This window comes from Oncorhynchus kisutch, linkage group LG22 (assembly GCF_002021735.2).
Source record: "Oncorhynchus kisutch isolate 150728-3 linkage group LG22, Okis_V2, whole genome shotgun sequence".
Lineage (NCBI taxonomy): Eukaryota > Metazoa > Chordata > Actinopteri > Salmoniformes > Salmonidae > Oncorhynchus > Oncorhynchus kisutch.
In genome coordinates, this window is record NC_034195.2 from 46453173 (window position 1) to 46470098 (window position 16926).

Here is a 16926-nt window from a genome sequence, read left to right on the forward strand (position 1 = left end):
TCCACATTGACTCTGTACTGGTCTCCCTGTATATAGCCTCCACATTGACTCTGTACTGGTACCCCCTGTATATAGCCTCCACATTGACTCTGTACTGGTCTCCCTGTATATAGCCTCCACATTGACTCTGTACTGGTCTCCCTGTATATAGCCTCCACATTGACTCTGTACTGGTACCCCCTGTATATAGCCTCCACATTGACTCTGTACTGGTACCCCCTGTATATAGCCTCCACATTGACTCTGTACTGGTACCCCCTGTATATAGCCTCCACATTGACCCTGTACTGGTTTCCCTGTATATAGCCTCCACATTGACTCTGTACTGGTCTCCCTGTATATAGCCTCCACATTGACCCTGTACTGGTCTCCCTGTATATAGCCTCCACATTGACTCTGTACTGGTACCCCCTGTATTTCACCCTGCTATTGTTATTCACTGCTGCTCTTTAATTATTTGTTTTTCTTATCTCTTACTTTTTAAAGGTATTTTCTTAAAACTGCATGGTTGGTTAAGGGCTTTTAAGTAAGCATTTCACTGTAAGGTCTACACCTGTTGTATTCGGCGCATGTTACAAATACAATTTGATTTAATGTATTAACATAATATCGACCCAAAATAATATTGTGAAATGCAACTCAACAAAAAAAATCCCACATCACTAGTAAGTATCCAGACCAGATGTCACAGTTGGCAGTTGACGGTTGACCCACCTGAGAAGTCCCAGACGTTGAGCACCATGTTCTTCTTATCCCGGTCCCGGATGGTCCAATCTCTGACGTCGATCCCAGCGATGGGCCGCTCCATCTGCCACTGAGAACGCTTGAGCTTCATCAGCTGTCGGATCAGAGCAGTCTTACCACTGTCGGCGTTCCCAACCACAATCAGCTTCATCCGGTAGTACGGAACGGCTTTCTTCAGACGCTGCTGGAGGAACCTGAGTTACAGGATACAGGAGAGAGTGATTTATTTGGGAGAGTTTTGTGAATGGGATTAGGCTTTTGTTTGAAAGGGGAAATCTGGAGCAAATTCAAATCTATCAAAAGCCACCACCTGTTCATTCAGAATTCCCTCTGACAGATAGCATTGCTTTTTGGGTTAAATGTCAAAACATGTTTTGTTTTTTGTTTAATTCTTTTGTTTTTTATATCGCCAACATGTATCTTGCCCAAAGAGGATCCAGCATGCTTGACCATGTATACACAAACATCTGTGAAGCGTACAAAGCCATCGCCCCCAATACTGTAGGATTGTTTTAAGAATGTTGATTGGAATAATGTTCAAAGATTCATCCAAACAGGACTCAACATCAACATTGAGGAATTACAGTGCATTCAGAAAGTATTCAGACCCCTTGACTTTTTCCACATTTTGTTACATTACAGCCTTATTCTAAAATTGATTCAATTGTTTTTTCCCTCACCAATCTACATACAATATCATTTAATGACAAAGCGAAAATTGTTTAGAAAAATGTATAATAGAAAACTGAAATATCCCATTTACATAAGTATTCAGAGCCTTTACTCAGTACTTTGTTGAAGCACCTTTGGCAGCGATTACAGCCTTGTCTTCTTTGGTATGACTCTACAGTTGAAGTCGGAAGTTTACATACACTTAGGTTGGAGTCATTAAAACTCATTTTTCAATCACTCCTAGTTTTGGCAAGTCGGTAAGGACAGCTACTTTGCGCATGACACAAGTAATTACTCCAACAATTGTTTAGACAGATTAGTTCATTTATTTATTTTTATTTTACCTTTATTTAACTAGGCAAGTCAGTTAAGAACAAATTCTTGTTTTCAATGACGGCCTAGGAACAGTGGGTTAACTGCCTGTTCAGGGGCAGAACGACAGATTTGTACCTTGTCAGCTCGGGGGTTTGAACTTGCAACCTTCCGGTTACTAGTCCAACGCTCTAACCACTAGGCTACCCTGTCGCCCACTGTATCACAATTCCAGTGGGTCAGAAGTGTACATACACTAAGCTGACTGTGCCTTTAAACAGCTTGGAAAATTCCAGAAAATTATGTCATGGCTTTAGAAGCTTCTGATAGGCTAATTGACATCATTTGAGTCAATCAGAGGTGTACCTGTGGATGTATTTCAAGGCCTACCTTCAAACTCAGTGCCTCTTTGCTTGACATCATGGGAAAATCAAAAGAAATCAGCCAAGGCGTCAGAAAAAAATTCTGGTCCTCCACAAATCTGGTTCATCCTTGGGAGCAATTTCAAAACGCCTGAAGGTACCATGTTCATCTGTACAAACAATAGTACGCAAGTATAAAACACCAAGGGACCACGCAGCCGTCATACCGCTCAAGAAGGAGACGCGTTCTGTCTCCTAGAGATGAACGTACTTTGGTGCGAAAAGTGCAAATCAATCCCAAAACAACAGCAAAGAACCTAGTGAAGATGCTGGAGGAAACAGGTACAAAAGTATCTATATCCACAGTAAAACAAGTCCTATATCGACATAACCTGAAAGGCCGCTCAGCAAGGAAGAAGCCGCTGCTCCAAAACCGCCATAAAAAAGCCAGACTACGGTTTGCAACTGCACATGGGGACAAAGATCGTACTTTTTGGAGAAATGTCCTCTGGTCTGATGAAACAAAAATAGAACTTTGGCCATAATGACCATTGTTGTGTTTGGAGGAAAAAGGAGGAGGCTTGCAATCTCAACTGTGAAGCACGGGGGTGGTAGCATCATGTTGTGGGGGTGCTTTGCTGCAGGAGGGCCTGGTGCAATTCACAAAATAGATGGCATCATGAGGTAGGAAAAGTATGTGGATATATTGAAGCAACATCTCAAGACATCAGTCAGGAAGTTAAAACTTGGTCGCAAATGGGTCTTCCAAATGGACAATGACCCCCAAGCATACTTCTAGAGTTGTGGCAAAATGGCTTAAGGACAACAAAGTCAAGGTATTGGAGTGTCCATCCCAAAGCCCTGACCTCAATCCTGAGGAGAGAAGGGCTCATAATAAGGGCTCGCAAACACCTGGAAACCATGTGCACCATCGAGAGCATCCTGACCGGTTGTACCACGGCCTAGAATGGGAATTGCTCCATCCACGACCACAAGGCCCTCCAGGGGGTGGTGAAGACGGCCCAGTACATCACTGGGACCGCGCTCCCACCCATTCAGGTCATCTACTCAGAACGGTGCCTGAGGAAGGCACACAGCATCATCAAGGACCCCACACAGCCCAGTCACAAGCTGTTCTCTCTCTTACCGTCGTTCAGACGGTATCGGATCATGAGGTCTAAAACCAACAGGCTCAGAGACAGTTTCTATCTACAAGACATCAGACTGCTGACCACATGAACTGGCCTGACCACCTGCTCTGATTCTCCATAACTTAGCACACACACATTCATGCTACACACACACACACACACACACACACACATCACAACTGCTGCTACCATTATACTGCTCAGTTTATACACTGCCTCCCATCCCCCCTTCCCCAAAACACAAGTAAATATTGGACTATAAATGGTACTTCTGCTAAAATATTTATTATTTTGAGCCATTGACTTTATGTTTCGTATTCTGATATTTTCATCTTTCTTATTGTTGTTTCATTGTCGAGAAGGAACCTGAAAGTAAGCATTTCTTTGCAGACATTCACCTGACTATGTCTTTGGTCTTGTTGCCAATGTGCTTGAGATCCAGGCTGAGGCGCAGGCCATCCAGTGGCAAGTCCCACAGCCGGCTCAGCTTGCCCATCTCGTCAGGGAAGGAGCGCAGGCCGCCATTACGGCTCAAGTCGAGAGAGGTCAGCTCCTCCAGCAGGCCGATCTGAGGAGGGACCTGAAACCGACAGGGGTGAAAAGGTCAATAATACTACTGATAGTAGTGTTAAAATATATGTAACCTTTTTATTCTCCTTGAGATAACATATATTTTACAAGAGACCTGTTCTAGAGAGAACATGCAGTTTATGATGGAGGTGTGAGAAGCATTGAGTACTGTTTTGTCCCTGTTCACCATATATGACCGTTTTAATGGTAGTTAGTTAGAGTGACTGGTGCTAACAAATGTCACATATTTATAGTGACACGTGTGATCACTTTGGCGTCTGCTAAATGACCATGTTAATGAAATATTAATAAGATTAATAAATAAATGCTGACCTCTGTGAGCTTATTGTCACTCAGGTGTAGTTTCTCCAGTCTGGCCCACTTGTAAACTTCAGGTCCACTCAGGTCCAGCACTCCGATGCGGTTCTGACTGAACATGAGCTCCCGCAGGTTGACCGATGCCCAGGCGCACGGCCCCGGTAAAACTGTGATGTCATTGGTCCTCATATCCACGGACCGTAAACTGAAAGCAAAGAAAGCAAGGACGAGTCGTATTGAATCTCAAGTCAGATACATTTTTGCACACTAATAAGCAGTTTTTACTCAAATAATAGTTAACTAATAAACGCCTTCTACAACAATGTAGTTGCCTTCACTAAAACATCAAACTTACTTTGGAAGATCCAGAACGGCTTGAGGAATGGTAGTGAAACTGTTATGTGATAACTTCAGAGTTGTTATCTTTGAGGGAAGATGTGACAGCGAACCTATGACAGCAGAAACACAAAACACAATGTCATACAATGAATATGTTCTTATGTCGCTACATACACAAATTAACTGTTTATCTAGAATTAACAACATTTATTAATTTGTCTGGCAATACTTTTTCTAGAAATCGGTTTGACTTGAATGACTTTCACAGATATGCCTAATAATTGTACCAAATAATAATCCATTGTAAGACAGCATTGGAGAACTAGTACAGACCCCATGTTCTGTCAGCATTAAAAAGGATTAAGTAAGTAACTGCGTTACCATGTACTTACTGAGATGGTTGGTACAAGCACTGAAGTTCTCTAGTTTGGGGCAGCCAGACAGGAAGTCACGTGAGATGCTCTCCACACTGTTCTTACTGATGTCTAGGAGCTTCATTTCCAGAAGACACAGAGGAGACCACAGCTCACTCATTCTGTTCCTACAGGAGAGGAAAAGGTGTAGAGACAAGGTTATATTTATGATATTTTATGTCACATATTTGGGTTCAAATCAGAGTAGTTTTCTTTCTAATATTTTGAGGATTTAATTGAACCTGTCTAGTGCCAGATGGGTCAAATGTACATGTTTGACAAAAAATAAACACCAATTCCTGCTTTGTAATTATTTATAATATAATTTTGTGCCTATTACACAGCTAAAGTAAAACATTCAGCAGTGATCCAAAGAACTCCATTTCCCATCATACCCCTCGAGGGACAGCTCCTCCAGTCGCTCCATGGCCCGGCCCAGCTGGTGGGGGAAGGTGGTGATGTGGTTGTAGGACAGGTTGAGTTGCCGTAGCGACGGGCAGGTGACGGCGGGGTCAAGGGTCAGAAGCGGGCCGACACAGTTACGTGACACGTTGAGCATGGTCAGTGAGGGCAGGGCCAGAAGCTCTGCCGGCAACGACTGCAACTGGTTGCCTTGGAGATCCAGACGTGTCAGACTCTTCAAGCTCTAAGAAGTATAATTATTATTATTTTGAAGTATTAAATAAATCATCGCAACAATAAATTATATAAAATTATGAATATTTTTTTTAGATACTGACAAGATTCTGTAGATTAACCGAACATTGAATTCCCCAACATTTTTACATTTTGCATCATCTATTCAACATTGAAGCATTGTGAACAGACCCCACACCTCACACAGCCCAGAGGGGAACTCTGATAGGCTGTTCTGGCTCAAGTCTAGTCGATACAGGTGCTCCAGCTGCTGTCGGACAGAACCCTCGCCCAACAAACACGACACAGAGTCCAGCTCATTCCCTGATAGGTCCAGCAGGCGGATCCACTCTCTGTCCCCGACCAGAGGGGAGGAGTTATACCCAGAGCTCAAGACTGGGGAGTGAATACCTGCAGTAGAAACAATAGAAATAATGGATAACCATTGATATGATACCATTGATATTTTGAACAAGGGCAAGTAAAACTAATGTATTGTAAGTACCTTTCTGGTTAGGGGTTGTCCTGCCATACCTCCTCTGAAGTGGCTCGTTGAGCTCAACCTCACCCTGGACTCCCTTCGGATGGATACAGGACTGTTTGATTGGTTAGTAAATTAATTGGTTTAATTGGTAAATTGATTGGCACATATCTTAATTAATTCATTTATTGAAAGAGAGCAAGAAAGAGAGAGGGGGACAGTTAAGTTTTTTCTCTGAAATAGAGTAAGTAAAAAAAAAAAAAAATATTTCTATGGGTCGTAAGGAAGATAACCCACCTCGGAGCTAAAGTGCCTGCGACGCCCGTTCTTCCTCTTCTGTGACCCTGCCTTCCACTCCTCTGACAAATCATTGGTGGACAGTGCCAACAAAAGCGAATCACTTCCTGTGAAAATAAGGAGACATCCAGTAAGCAAGACATTCCCAAAATAAGGCAACTGTGGCCAATAATTAACAGTCACCAAATTAGCTATTATAATCTCAGCAAAAAAAGAAATGTCCCTTTTTCAGGACCCTGTCTTGCAAAGATAATTCGTAAAAATCAAACTAACTTCACAGATCTTCATTGTAAAGGGTTTAAACACTGTCCAATTCAACAATTAATGAACATGCACCTGTGGAACGGTCGTTAACACACTAACAGCTTACAGACGGTAGGCAATTAAGGTCACAGTTATGAAAACTTAGGACACTAAAGAGGCCTTTCTACTGACTCTGAAAAACACCAAAAGAAAGATGCCCAGGGTCCCTGCTCATCTGTGTGAACGTGCCTTAGGCATGCTGCAAGGAGGCATGAGGACTGCAGATGTGGCCAGAGCAATAAATTGCAATGTCCGTACTGTGAGACGCCTAAGACAGCGCTACAGGGAGACAGGACAGACAGCTGTGGCAGACCATGTGTAACAACACCTGCACAGGATCGGTACTGCCAAACATCACACCTGTGAGACAGGTACAGGATGGCAACAACAACTGCCCTAGTTACACCAGGAATGCACAATCCCTCCATCAGTGCTCAGACTGTCCGCAATAGGCTGAGAGAGGCTGGATTGAGGGCTTGTAGGCCTGTTGTTAGGCAGGTCCTCACTAGACATCGTCTCCTATGGGCACAAACCCACCTTCGCTGGACCAGACAGGACTGGCAAAAAGTGCTCTTCACTGATGAGTCACGGTCTTGTCTCACCAGGGGTGATGGTCAGATTTGCGTTTATCGTCAAAGGAATGAGCGTTACACGAGGCCTGTACTCTTGAGCGGGATCGATTTGGAGGTGGAGGGTCAGTCATGGTCTGGGGCGGTGTGTCACAGCATCATCGGACTGAGCTTGTTGTCACTGCAGGCAATCTCAACGCTGTGCGTTACAGGGAAGACATCCTCCTCCCTCGTGGTACCCTTCCTGCAGGCTCATCCTGACATGACCCTCCAGCACGACAATGTCACCAGCCATACTGCTCGTTCTGTGCAAGACAGGAACGTTAGTGTTCTGCTATGGCCAGCGAAGAGCCCGGATCTCAATCCCATTGAGCACATCGGGGACTTGTTGGATCGGAGGGTGAGGGCTAGGGCCATTCCCCCAAGAAATGTCTGGGAATTTGCAGGTGCCTTGGTGGAAGAGTGGGGGAACATCTCACAGCAAGAACTGGCAAATCTGGTGCAAATGAGGAGATGCACTGCAGTACTTAATGCAGCTGGTGGCCACACCAGATACTGACTGTTACTTTTGATTTTGACCCCCCCCCCCTTTGTTCAGGGACACATTATTCAATTTCTGTTAGTCACATGTCTGTGGAACTTGTTCAGTTTATGTCTCAGTAGTTGAATCTTATGTTCATACAAATATTTACACATGTTAAGTTTGCTGAAAATAAATGCAGTTGACAGTGAGAGGATGTTTCTTTTTTGCTAAGTTTATTAGATACCAAATAACCTTGTTTAACTTGTGGTTATTTTTTACCAAGTGATTCCATTGTGATTATCAAGAGTGAGTAAAAAGTTTGAAATAAACATGAATTGAACGTTGACAAGGAGCGCTGTTCTGTGTGTCTCATGGTCCTCACCGTCACTCTCCATATCGTCGTTGAAGACCAGACTGTCCTCTAAAGACAGGAAGCTGGAGTCATCACTCTCGTCTGACATGTACCCAGAGGTAAGGCAGGGGTCAGCTAGAGACCTGGGGGTGGAGGGGGTAGGGGTCGTCTTACCCCTCTGGAAAGATAACACGTACCGAGCTAAACATGTACCCTTACCTGAAAACACAACAGAGAACACCCATCCTTTATCCCAGGTTTTTAACCCAAATACATATGCACACGTACAGTACATAACAAAATAAATGTTCTATTCATTCTAGATTGGAAATGTGTAGGCAATATGATAGTTACAGCTTTCCTTCAAATAAGATATAGAGATCTACAGGAGAATCTAAGGAGAGTCTATAACTGGAAATCAGCATCAGTGACTAGACTCACTTGTGCTGGAGGGTAGACTGTTGGCGCGACCTCGTTCAGCGAGCAGGGGGCTGAGCCAGGCAGCATCCACCCGACCCAGCCTGAACCCCCCCAGACAGAGGGCATTGTTGTTCAGGTCCAGCCCCAGACGCCCCAGTAGCTGGATGACCGCAGGGCCGTCCCCACGACGCACGCTGGCCCCCAGGGCCCCACGCAGGTGCTGCTCATGGACCCCTCGGCTGAGAAGCAGCACCACAAGCTGCAGAGGCCCGCCCTGCTCACACACCTGGGAGGGGATGCAGTGGGGAAGTGGTTGAGCAATTTAGAAAATGTTTTGGGCCTGAAAGACACAAGAGTTACCTCTGCTGCAAAGGATAAGTTCATGATTCCATGTGTTATTTCATAGTTTATGTCTTCACTATTATTCCAAAATGTAGAAAATAATAAATATAAAGAAAAACCTTTGAATGAATAGGGGTGTCCAAACTATTGACTGGTAATGTACATACAGTTGAAGACGGAAGTTTACATACACTTAGGTTGGAGTCATTAAAACTAGTTTTTCAACCACTCCACAAATTTCTTGTTAACAAACTATAGTTTTGGCAAGTCAGTTAGGACATCTACTTTGTGCATGACACAAGTAATTTTTCCAACAATCCAACAATTTTTCCAACAATCCGGGTTGGTGCCCCCCCTTGGGTTGTGCCGTGGCGGAGATCTTTGTGGGCTATACTCGGCCTTGTCTCAGGATGGTAAGTTGGTGGTTGAAGATATCTGTCTAGTGGTATGGGGGCTGTGCTTTGGCAAAGTGGGTGTAGTTATATCCTGCCTGTTTGGTCCTGTCTGGGGGTACAGTGTCACAGTGTCTCCCGACCCCTCCTGTCTCAGCCTCCAGCATTTATGCTGCAGTAGTTTATGTGTCGGGGGGCTAGGGTCAGTCTGTTATATCTGGAGTATTTCTCCTGTCTTATCCGATGTCCTGTGTAAATTGAAGTATGCTCTCTCTAATTCTCTTTCTTTCTCTCAGAGGACCTGAGCCTTAGGACCATTCCTCAGGACTACCTGGCCTGATGCCTCCTTGCTGTCCCCAGTCCACCTGGCCGTGCTGCTGCTCCAGCTTCAACTGTTCTGCCTGCGGCTATGAAACCCTGACCTGTTCACCGGACATGCTACCTGTCCCAGACCTGCTGTTTTCAACTCTCTAGAGACAACAGGAGCGGTAGAGATACTCTGAATGATCGGCTTTGAAAAGCAGGAGGAGGGACTGGTGCACTTCACAAAATAGATGGCTTCATGAGGGAGGAAAATTGTGTGGATATATTGAAGCAACATCTCAAGACATCAGTCAGGAAGTTAAAGCTTGTTCGCAAATGGGTCTTCCAAATGGACAATGACCCCAACTATACTTCCAAAGTTGTGGTAAAATGGCTTAAGGACAACAAAGTCAAGGTATTGGAGTGGCCATCACAAAGCCCCAACCTCAATCCCATAGAAAATATGTGGGCAGAACTGAAAAAGCGTGTGCAAGCAAGGAGGCCTACAAACCTGACTCAGTTACACCAGCTCTGTCAAGAGGAAAGGGCCAAAAGTCACCCAACTTATTGTGGGAAGCTTGTGGAAGGCTACCCAAAATGTTTGACCCAAGTTAAACAATTTCAAGGCAATGCTACCAAATACTAATTGAGTGCATATAAAATTCTGACCCACTGGGAATGTGATGAAAGTAAAGCTGAAATAAATCATTCTCTCTACTATTATTCTGACATTTCACATTCTTAAAATAAAGTGGTGATCCTAACTGACCTAAGACAGGGAATGTTTACTTGGATTAAATGTCGTGAATTGTGAAAAACTGAGTTTAAATGTATTTAGCTAAGGTGTATGTAAACTTCCAACTTCAACTGTACATACACACATACACATACAGGCGTACACACACACACAAATCATATTTCATCAGATCCCCATAGAGATCATTGCTGACCTGGTATATGAGCGACTCGGTCTTGGTCTTCTTGTTGATGTCGGCTCCTAGCTGGATGAGACACTCAGCCATGAGCACATCCCCGTCCTTACAGGCCTTCTCCAGCATACTGTACCTCAGCTCTGCATCGCCACACATCTTGGACAGGGACAGGCATGCAGCCTTACGCAGCTGGGAGAGCTAGAGGAAGAGGAAGACAGAGTGTCTGACAGATCAATCAACCTGCATGTGTACTCTACTGTATGCTTATTGTTATTGTTCAATTTATGGTTATTTTGACCCTTGGTTATTGTTGTTACTGTTGTCCCGTTGACAATTTTGATTCTCATTTTTATATTGTAAATATCCACAATACGCTTTGGCAATATGTACATCGTTATGTCATGCCAATAAAGCAAATTGAATTGAGAGAGAGAGGTGGGGGGATAATGGGGGGAGAAGGGGAAGTTATGAGATGAGTAAGGAAGGAAGAAGACCAAGGATTACAGAGTATGAGAACAGACACACAGAAACACACACGCTTACCGGGTAGCTGTACCGGTCAGGTGGTCCTTCTTTGAGCTGGAGGAAGATCTCTCTGTCAAAGCCTTCCCTCTGCAGCTCCCCTGCTGCCCCTGAGCAGGCATCCAGCATTCGGAGGGCCACCTGGAACCCCTATTTAGTAAAAAAAAAAAATGTGTGTCATTAATTGAAATAACTGGAAATCTTCTAGACAAATATGGCTTTGAGGACCATAGAGGATTTACTCACCTTTAACAGCATCTCTGTGTCCTCCCTGTACTGCAGGAGACTGGTAACGAGAACAGACGCCAGGACGGGAACTATCATTCTGGACAGCTTCTTCTTAGACACAAGGCAGTAGAGGAGGTTTAGACCCCAGTAGTGTATTTCTATTGAAGAGGCAGGAAGGGAGTCAGTGTAGTTCTATTGAAGAGGCAGGAAGGGAGTCAGTGTATTTATATTGAAGAGGCAGGAAGAGAGTCAGTATAGTTCTATTAAAGAGGCATGAAGGGAGTCAGTGTAGTTCTATTAAAGAGGCAGGAAGGGAGTCAGTGTAGTTCTATTGAAGAGGCAGGAAGGGAGTCAGTATAGTTCTATTAAAGAGGCATGAAGGGAGTCAGTGTAGTTCTATTAAAGAGGCAGGAAGGGAGTCAGTATATTTCTATTGAAGAGGCAGGAAGGGAGTCAGTGTAGTTCTATTAAAGATGCAGGAAGGGAGTGAGTGTCTTTATATTGAAGAGGCAGGAAGGGAGTCAGTGTATTTCTATTGAAGAGGCAGGAAGGGAGTCAGTGTAGTTCTATTAAAGAGGCAGGAAGGGAGTCAGTGTAGTTCTATTAAAGAGGCAGGAAGGGAGTCAGTGTAGTTCTATTAAAGAGGCAGGAAGGGAGTCAGTGTAGTTCTATTAAAGAGGCAGGAAGGGAGTCAGTGTAGTTCTATTAAAGAGGCAGGAAGGGAGTCAGTGTAGTTCTATTGAAGAGGCAGGAAGGGAGTCAGTGTATTTATATTGAAGAGGCAGGAAGGGAGTCAGTGTAGTTCTATTAAAGAGGCAGAAAGGGAGTCTGTGTATTTATATTGAAGAGGCAGGAAGGGAGTCAGTATAGTTATATTAAAGAGGCAGGAAGGGAGTCGGTGTATTTATATTGAAGAGGCAGGAAGGGAGTCAGTGTAGTTCTATTAAAGAGGCAGGAAGGGAGTCGGTGTATTTATATTGAAGAGGCAGGAAGGGAGTCAGTGTAGTTCTATTAAAGAGGCATGAAGGGAGTCAGTGTAGTTATATTAAAGAGGCAGGAAGAGGCAGGAAGGGAGTCAGGAGTCAGAGCCTTTATGTCTCTGCTTTACTTGTCTTTATTCACGTTACTTGACAGGGACAATGCACATTGATCGCCATTTCTGGAAACGTGCCAGATTTAGCAAGCAGTGTAACTTCTCTCTCTCACCTCGTTCCCTAGGGAACATCTGTAGTGTGTGCAGCACAGTGTCTATCGCCCCCTGTTGACAGAGCAGGTCTACAGCACCGGAGCAGTCAGCCAGGGCAGACAGAACACGCAGGCCACACTCCTGGATGGCTGCACTGCTAATAAACTACCTCACAAACAACAAAAAGGTATATATTTTAAGGTGAGTCTATTATTAACAAGGATAACTGAATTCTAGGGACCAGGGATTGTATTCCTAAATTGTCTCAGATTAGGAGTGCTGATCTAGTAACAGTTTTAGGATATGCCTTTTAGATCACAATTGATAGGATTACAGCGACAGGGTGGACCTGATCCTTGATCAATACTGCTACTGAGATGCTTTGTAAACACGGGCCCTGATTTGAACAGGGAATGAATTGCATGGGGTGATATGATTACCCTGTTGAGTGTTTCTAGGTAGACTGTGTGGGCCCCCTCCACCACACTCTGGTTCTTCTGCACCCTCAGAGACACGTCCACTGTGTCTGGATCAGCCACAGACACACCGTGATCAGACACCCGCAAACTTCGATCTGCTCAAACACACAAAAAGATGACCAAAAATACATTCAGATTTCATTATCTAAATACAGCTGGCTAAGACAAAAGGACTCTCTAGCAGTCTTGCTTTGGGCACTATGGCTGGAGCTTGATACACGTATGCACACGTATGCACACGTATGCACACTCGAAAATGCTTCAACACTTGTGAACACGTACACATACCTAAATACTTTAAAAACACATGTAAATACTGGAACACTTGTACACCATAAGTGTTGACTGTCTATGTGCGTCTCCTACCAGGACAGAGGAAGGCCAGGCTGGCCCTCAGAGCTTCCAGCTGGACCTCAGGTATGAAGTTATGGACCTTCATGGTCCTAAGGATCTGACCCATGGCCATGTCCAGTTCATCCAGACTGGCCATCCTACAGAGAGAGGCAAGGGACATGAGTAGTACCCTAGACCAGTGGTTCCCAACCCCCCCCCCCCCACCCCCAATAAAAACAATAATAATTTTAAGGAACTCAGTCAGACTTACTCTTGAAAATTGTAATAGTAGAATTCACAAGGTGCAATTTCCAAATTGGGAAGTGCATCATCAGTTCCTCTTTTTATGTTAGTCATTACATACCTTCGAACTAAAGCAGTGATTGTCAACCCGGAGTACTGATACCCCAAACTAACAAGTTTGGAACATACTGTTAACCTGTATTTATACTGAATATTCTCATTGCGATCAAATCTGTTTTGTAAGACAGACCTGTTCCACAAGAGAAACCTGCTCTGCAAGTAGGAACCTCTTCAGAAGTTGACTGATGTAATTATACTAAGCCCGCAACAGGAATGCGTAAATGTCAGTGGAAATCATGTCAGTTGAAATGATTCCTACCTTCCCTTGAAGAGCAGGTGGAGCAGTTTACATCCACCTGCGGAGACCTCTGGAGAGGACAGATGTCTCTTCATCATCTCCACCACGTTCACATGGAGGCCGTTGGACAACAACAGAGATCGCATTTTACCTGCAAACACACACACACACACTGTTAAATCTTCAGCAGTAATAGGCAGAGGCTGAAGCCTGACCTGACCGAATGTCACCTCAGACAGTTGATGGGTAGTAACAGGAGCTAGTCTGACTCACTATTGTAGGTGATGAGTGTTCCCATGGCGCTGGCAGCAGCCTGGAACACCCCAGGGGAGGAGGAGTGGAGCAGCATGGCAGCCATGATCTGTCTGTGGACTGGTGTCCTGGGGAGCACACCATCACTGTCAATCACAATACCAGCAAAATTGTAAACGCTTAAGCGAATGGTCGATGACAACACCATGAGGAAAGCTCATGCTCACGGACTACCTTCCGTCTTGCTCTTCTGTGGAATGGTGCCATGACTCGCTGCCATGCAATAGCAGGCTGTGTATGGCCCAACATGCAGCTTCCTAGGGGGGTGATGGTTAGAAACAGAAAGAGAGAGATGAGGACAGACAGAAAGAGGGAAGAGTAGTAGGACAGTGACTAAAATGTCAATACAAGACTAGCTAATAGATGATGTGTGATATAAAGTGCTGAGGACTTACCTGCACTGTGGAATCAGCAGCATGGACCTCCAGAGCTCTGCAGCAGGCCTCCATCCAGCACAACCCCACATCATCCACCACCTCCTCCTTACCTCTGTTCTCCTCCGCCTCTCCCTCCTCCATCCCTTCACTCACCACAGCTTTGCTCTGCACTATGGTTTCAGCTGAGTGGACGAGAAACAGGAAACAACAGTGATGAGCCAGGTGTGAAGAAAGATGTGTGTGTGTGTTTCAAGTTTCATTAGCCGTATCTACGAGTGGTATACACCGTCCAACAAAATGCTTACAACAATAAGAGGTAATAAAATATGAGAATATGGCCTCCAGAGTGGAGCAGCGGTCTAAGACACTGCAGTGCTTGATCCGTCACTACAGATCCGGGTTCGATCCCGGGCTGAGGCCCAGCGTCGTCCGGGTTAGGGGAGGGTTTGGCCAGCCGGGATGTCCTTGTCCCATCGCGCTCTAGCGACTCCTGTGGCGGGCAGGGCGCAATGCACACTGACATGGTCACCAGTTGGACGGTGTTTCCTCCGACACATTGGTGCGGCTGGCTTCCGGGTTAAGCGAGCTTGGCAGGGTCATGTTTCGGAGGACGCATGGTTCTCGACCTTCGCCTCTCCTGAGTCAGTACGGGAGTTTCAGCGATGGGACAAGACTGTAACTACCAATTGGATACCACAAAATTGGGGAGAAAAAATAAAATAAATAAATACAAAATAAGAAGAATATGAACATAAAGTTAAAAATATTAAATATTTTAAGTAAAGGCACAATTTATAGTCCAATATTTACTTCTGCTTTGAGGAAGGGGGGGGGGGGCTAGTGTATAAACTGAGCAGTATAATAAGAGTCAGGTAGCAACAGTTGTGATGTGTGTGTAGCATGAATGTATATATGTGGGTGTGTGTGTGTGTGTGTCTGTGCTAAGGTGTGGAGAATCAGAGCAGGTGGTCAGGCCAGTTTAAGTGTTCAGCAGTCTGATGGCTTGTAGATAGAAACTGTCTCTGAGCCTGTTGGTATCACACCTCATGATCCGATACCGTCTAAACGATGGAAGGGAGAGAACAGCTTGTGACTAGGCTGTGTGGGGTCCTTGATGATGCTGTGGGCCATCCTCAGGCACTGTTCTGAGTAGATGTCCTAAATGGGTGGGAGCACAATCCTAGTGATGCACTGGGCCGTCTTCACCACCCCCTGGAGGGTCTTGTGGTCGTGGATGGAGCAATTCCCATACCAGGCCGTGGTACAACCGGCAGGATGCTCTCGATGGTGCAGCGGTAGTATTTGGAGAAGATCCAGGACGGCATCCTGAATTTCTTCAGGTGCCTTAGGAAATAGATGTTGCTACCTCTTGACAACTTAGAACTTGTGACTCTTTTTTACTGCTGTCCCGTTGATGTGGATTCGGGGCATATTCCCTCCTATGCTTCCTGAAGTCAACAATCAACTCCTCTGTTTTGCTGACATTGACGGACAGCTTGTTGTCATGACACCACAATGCCAGTTCACTTACCTCCTCCCTTTAGGCTGACCTGTTGTCCTTATAGGCCTAAAACCGTGGTGTAGTCAACAAACTGTGTGTGTGTATGTGTGTGTGTGTGTGTGTACTCACTGAGGGCAGCCAGACAGGAGAGCGCAGCAGCTTGTAGAGTGGCGTTCTCAGGGTAAGTCAAACAGGCTCTTACAGTGACCCTATGCACCCCATTCAGCACCAGAATACTACAATATCTTTCTGAAAGAGATACATTGAACTATTGGTGAGGGGTGTGTTTGTGGTGTCCGGGGGGGTTTCCCCAGACTCATCGCTTAACTTTACAGCAAGTTGCAGGGACTGCCATGTGGCTGAAAAACAAATAAAGTATTTTGGCTCTAAATCCTACTGCTCATGACCTCTGACCCTGAAACTGACCTGATGTAAACTTCCTGAACAGACAGCAGCCGACCTCCTGCAGTGCCTCGACCTCTGGGAACGACTCCATGGCTCCAGCCACCACACTGTAACACCTCTCTCCCCCTGACATCAGGATCTCCACGTTACTGGCTGTGATTGATTGATTGAATGATAGATTAATACTTCATTGATCCCCAAAGAGAAACTCAATGTCAGCAGCAAATGAAACAGACAAGTAGGGTTGCCAAATTCTGGTAACTTTCTGAAAAGTCCCAGATTTTCCAGAAATCCAGGTTGGAGCCTGGAGGATTACTTATTACCTCCTCATTCCAACTAGGATTTCTGGCAAACCTGGATATTTTGAGAAAGTTGCCAGAATTGTGCAACCCTACAGAAAAGAAAACACAAAAAAGAACACAATCTGAAAAAGAAGTGGCATGATACACGAGGTACACAGACGTCAGAGAACAACAACAACAACATGGTGATTTCCCATACCACACAGAAAACAGGCTTGACATTGGGTCAACTCAAATGAAGATAATCAT

General features: G+C 44.9%; 1 protein-coding gene across 5 annotated transcripts in view; it reads right to left on the reverse strand.

Moving 5' to 3' along the window:
- lrrk2 (leucine-rich repeat kinase 2) overlaps positions 1 to 16926 on the reverse strand; it is a 63649-nt gene that overhangs the window by 38628 nt on the left and 8095 nt on the right. For 2 of the 5 annotated variants that reach the window (XM_031801079.1, XM_031801078.1), the window contains exons 7-29: positions 16397 to 16528; positions 16100 to 16219; positions 14488 to 14651; positions 14267 to 14349; positions 14054 to 14178; positions 13802 to 13931; positions 13213 to 13337; positions 12808 to 12941; positions 12388 to 12532; positions 11200 to 11339; positions 10975 to 11103; positions 10450 to 10629; positions 8484 to 8748; positions 8073 to 8261; positions 6296 to 6402; positions 6023 to 6113; positions 5717 to 5928; positions 5277 to 5527; positions 4861 to 5009; positions 4485 to 4578; positions 4145 to 4334; positions 3640 to 3821; positions 715 to 938 (exon numbers count right to left, since the gene is read on the reverse strand). In XM_031801079.1, the coding sequence (XP_031656939.1) occupies positions 715 to 938; positions 3640 to 3821; positions 4145 to 4334; positions 4485 to 4578; positions 4861 to 5009; positions 5277 to 5527; positions 5717 to 5928; positions 6023 to 6113; positions 6296 to 6402; positions 8073 to 8261; positions 8484 to 8748; positions 10450 to 10629; positions 10975 to 11103; positions 11200 to 11339; positions 12388 to 12532; positions 12808 to 12941; positions 13213 to 13337; positions 13802 to 13931; positions 14054 to 14178; positions 14267 to 14349; positions 14488 to 14651; positions 16100 to 16219; positions 16397 to 16528 (3561 nt within the window). The remainder of the gene's footprint in view (positions 1 to 714; positions 939 to 3639; positions 3822 to 4144; positions 4335 to 4484; positions 4579 to 4860; positions 5010 to 5276; positions 5528 to 5716; positions 5929 to 6022; positions 6114 to 6295; positions 6403 to 8072; positions 8262 to 8483; positions 8749 to 10449; positions 10630 to 10974; positions 11104 to 11199; positions 11340 to 12387; positions 12533 to 12807; positions 12942 to 13212; positions 13338 to 13801; positions 13932 to 14053; positions 14179 to 14266; positions 14350 to 14487; positions 14652 to 16099; positions 16220 to 16396; positions 16529 to 16926) is intronic. The other 3 variants (XM_031801082.1, XM_031801080.1, XM_031801081.1) reach the window with 2 other exon arrangements.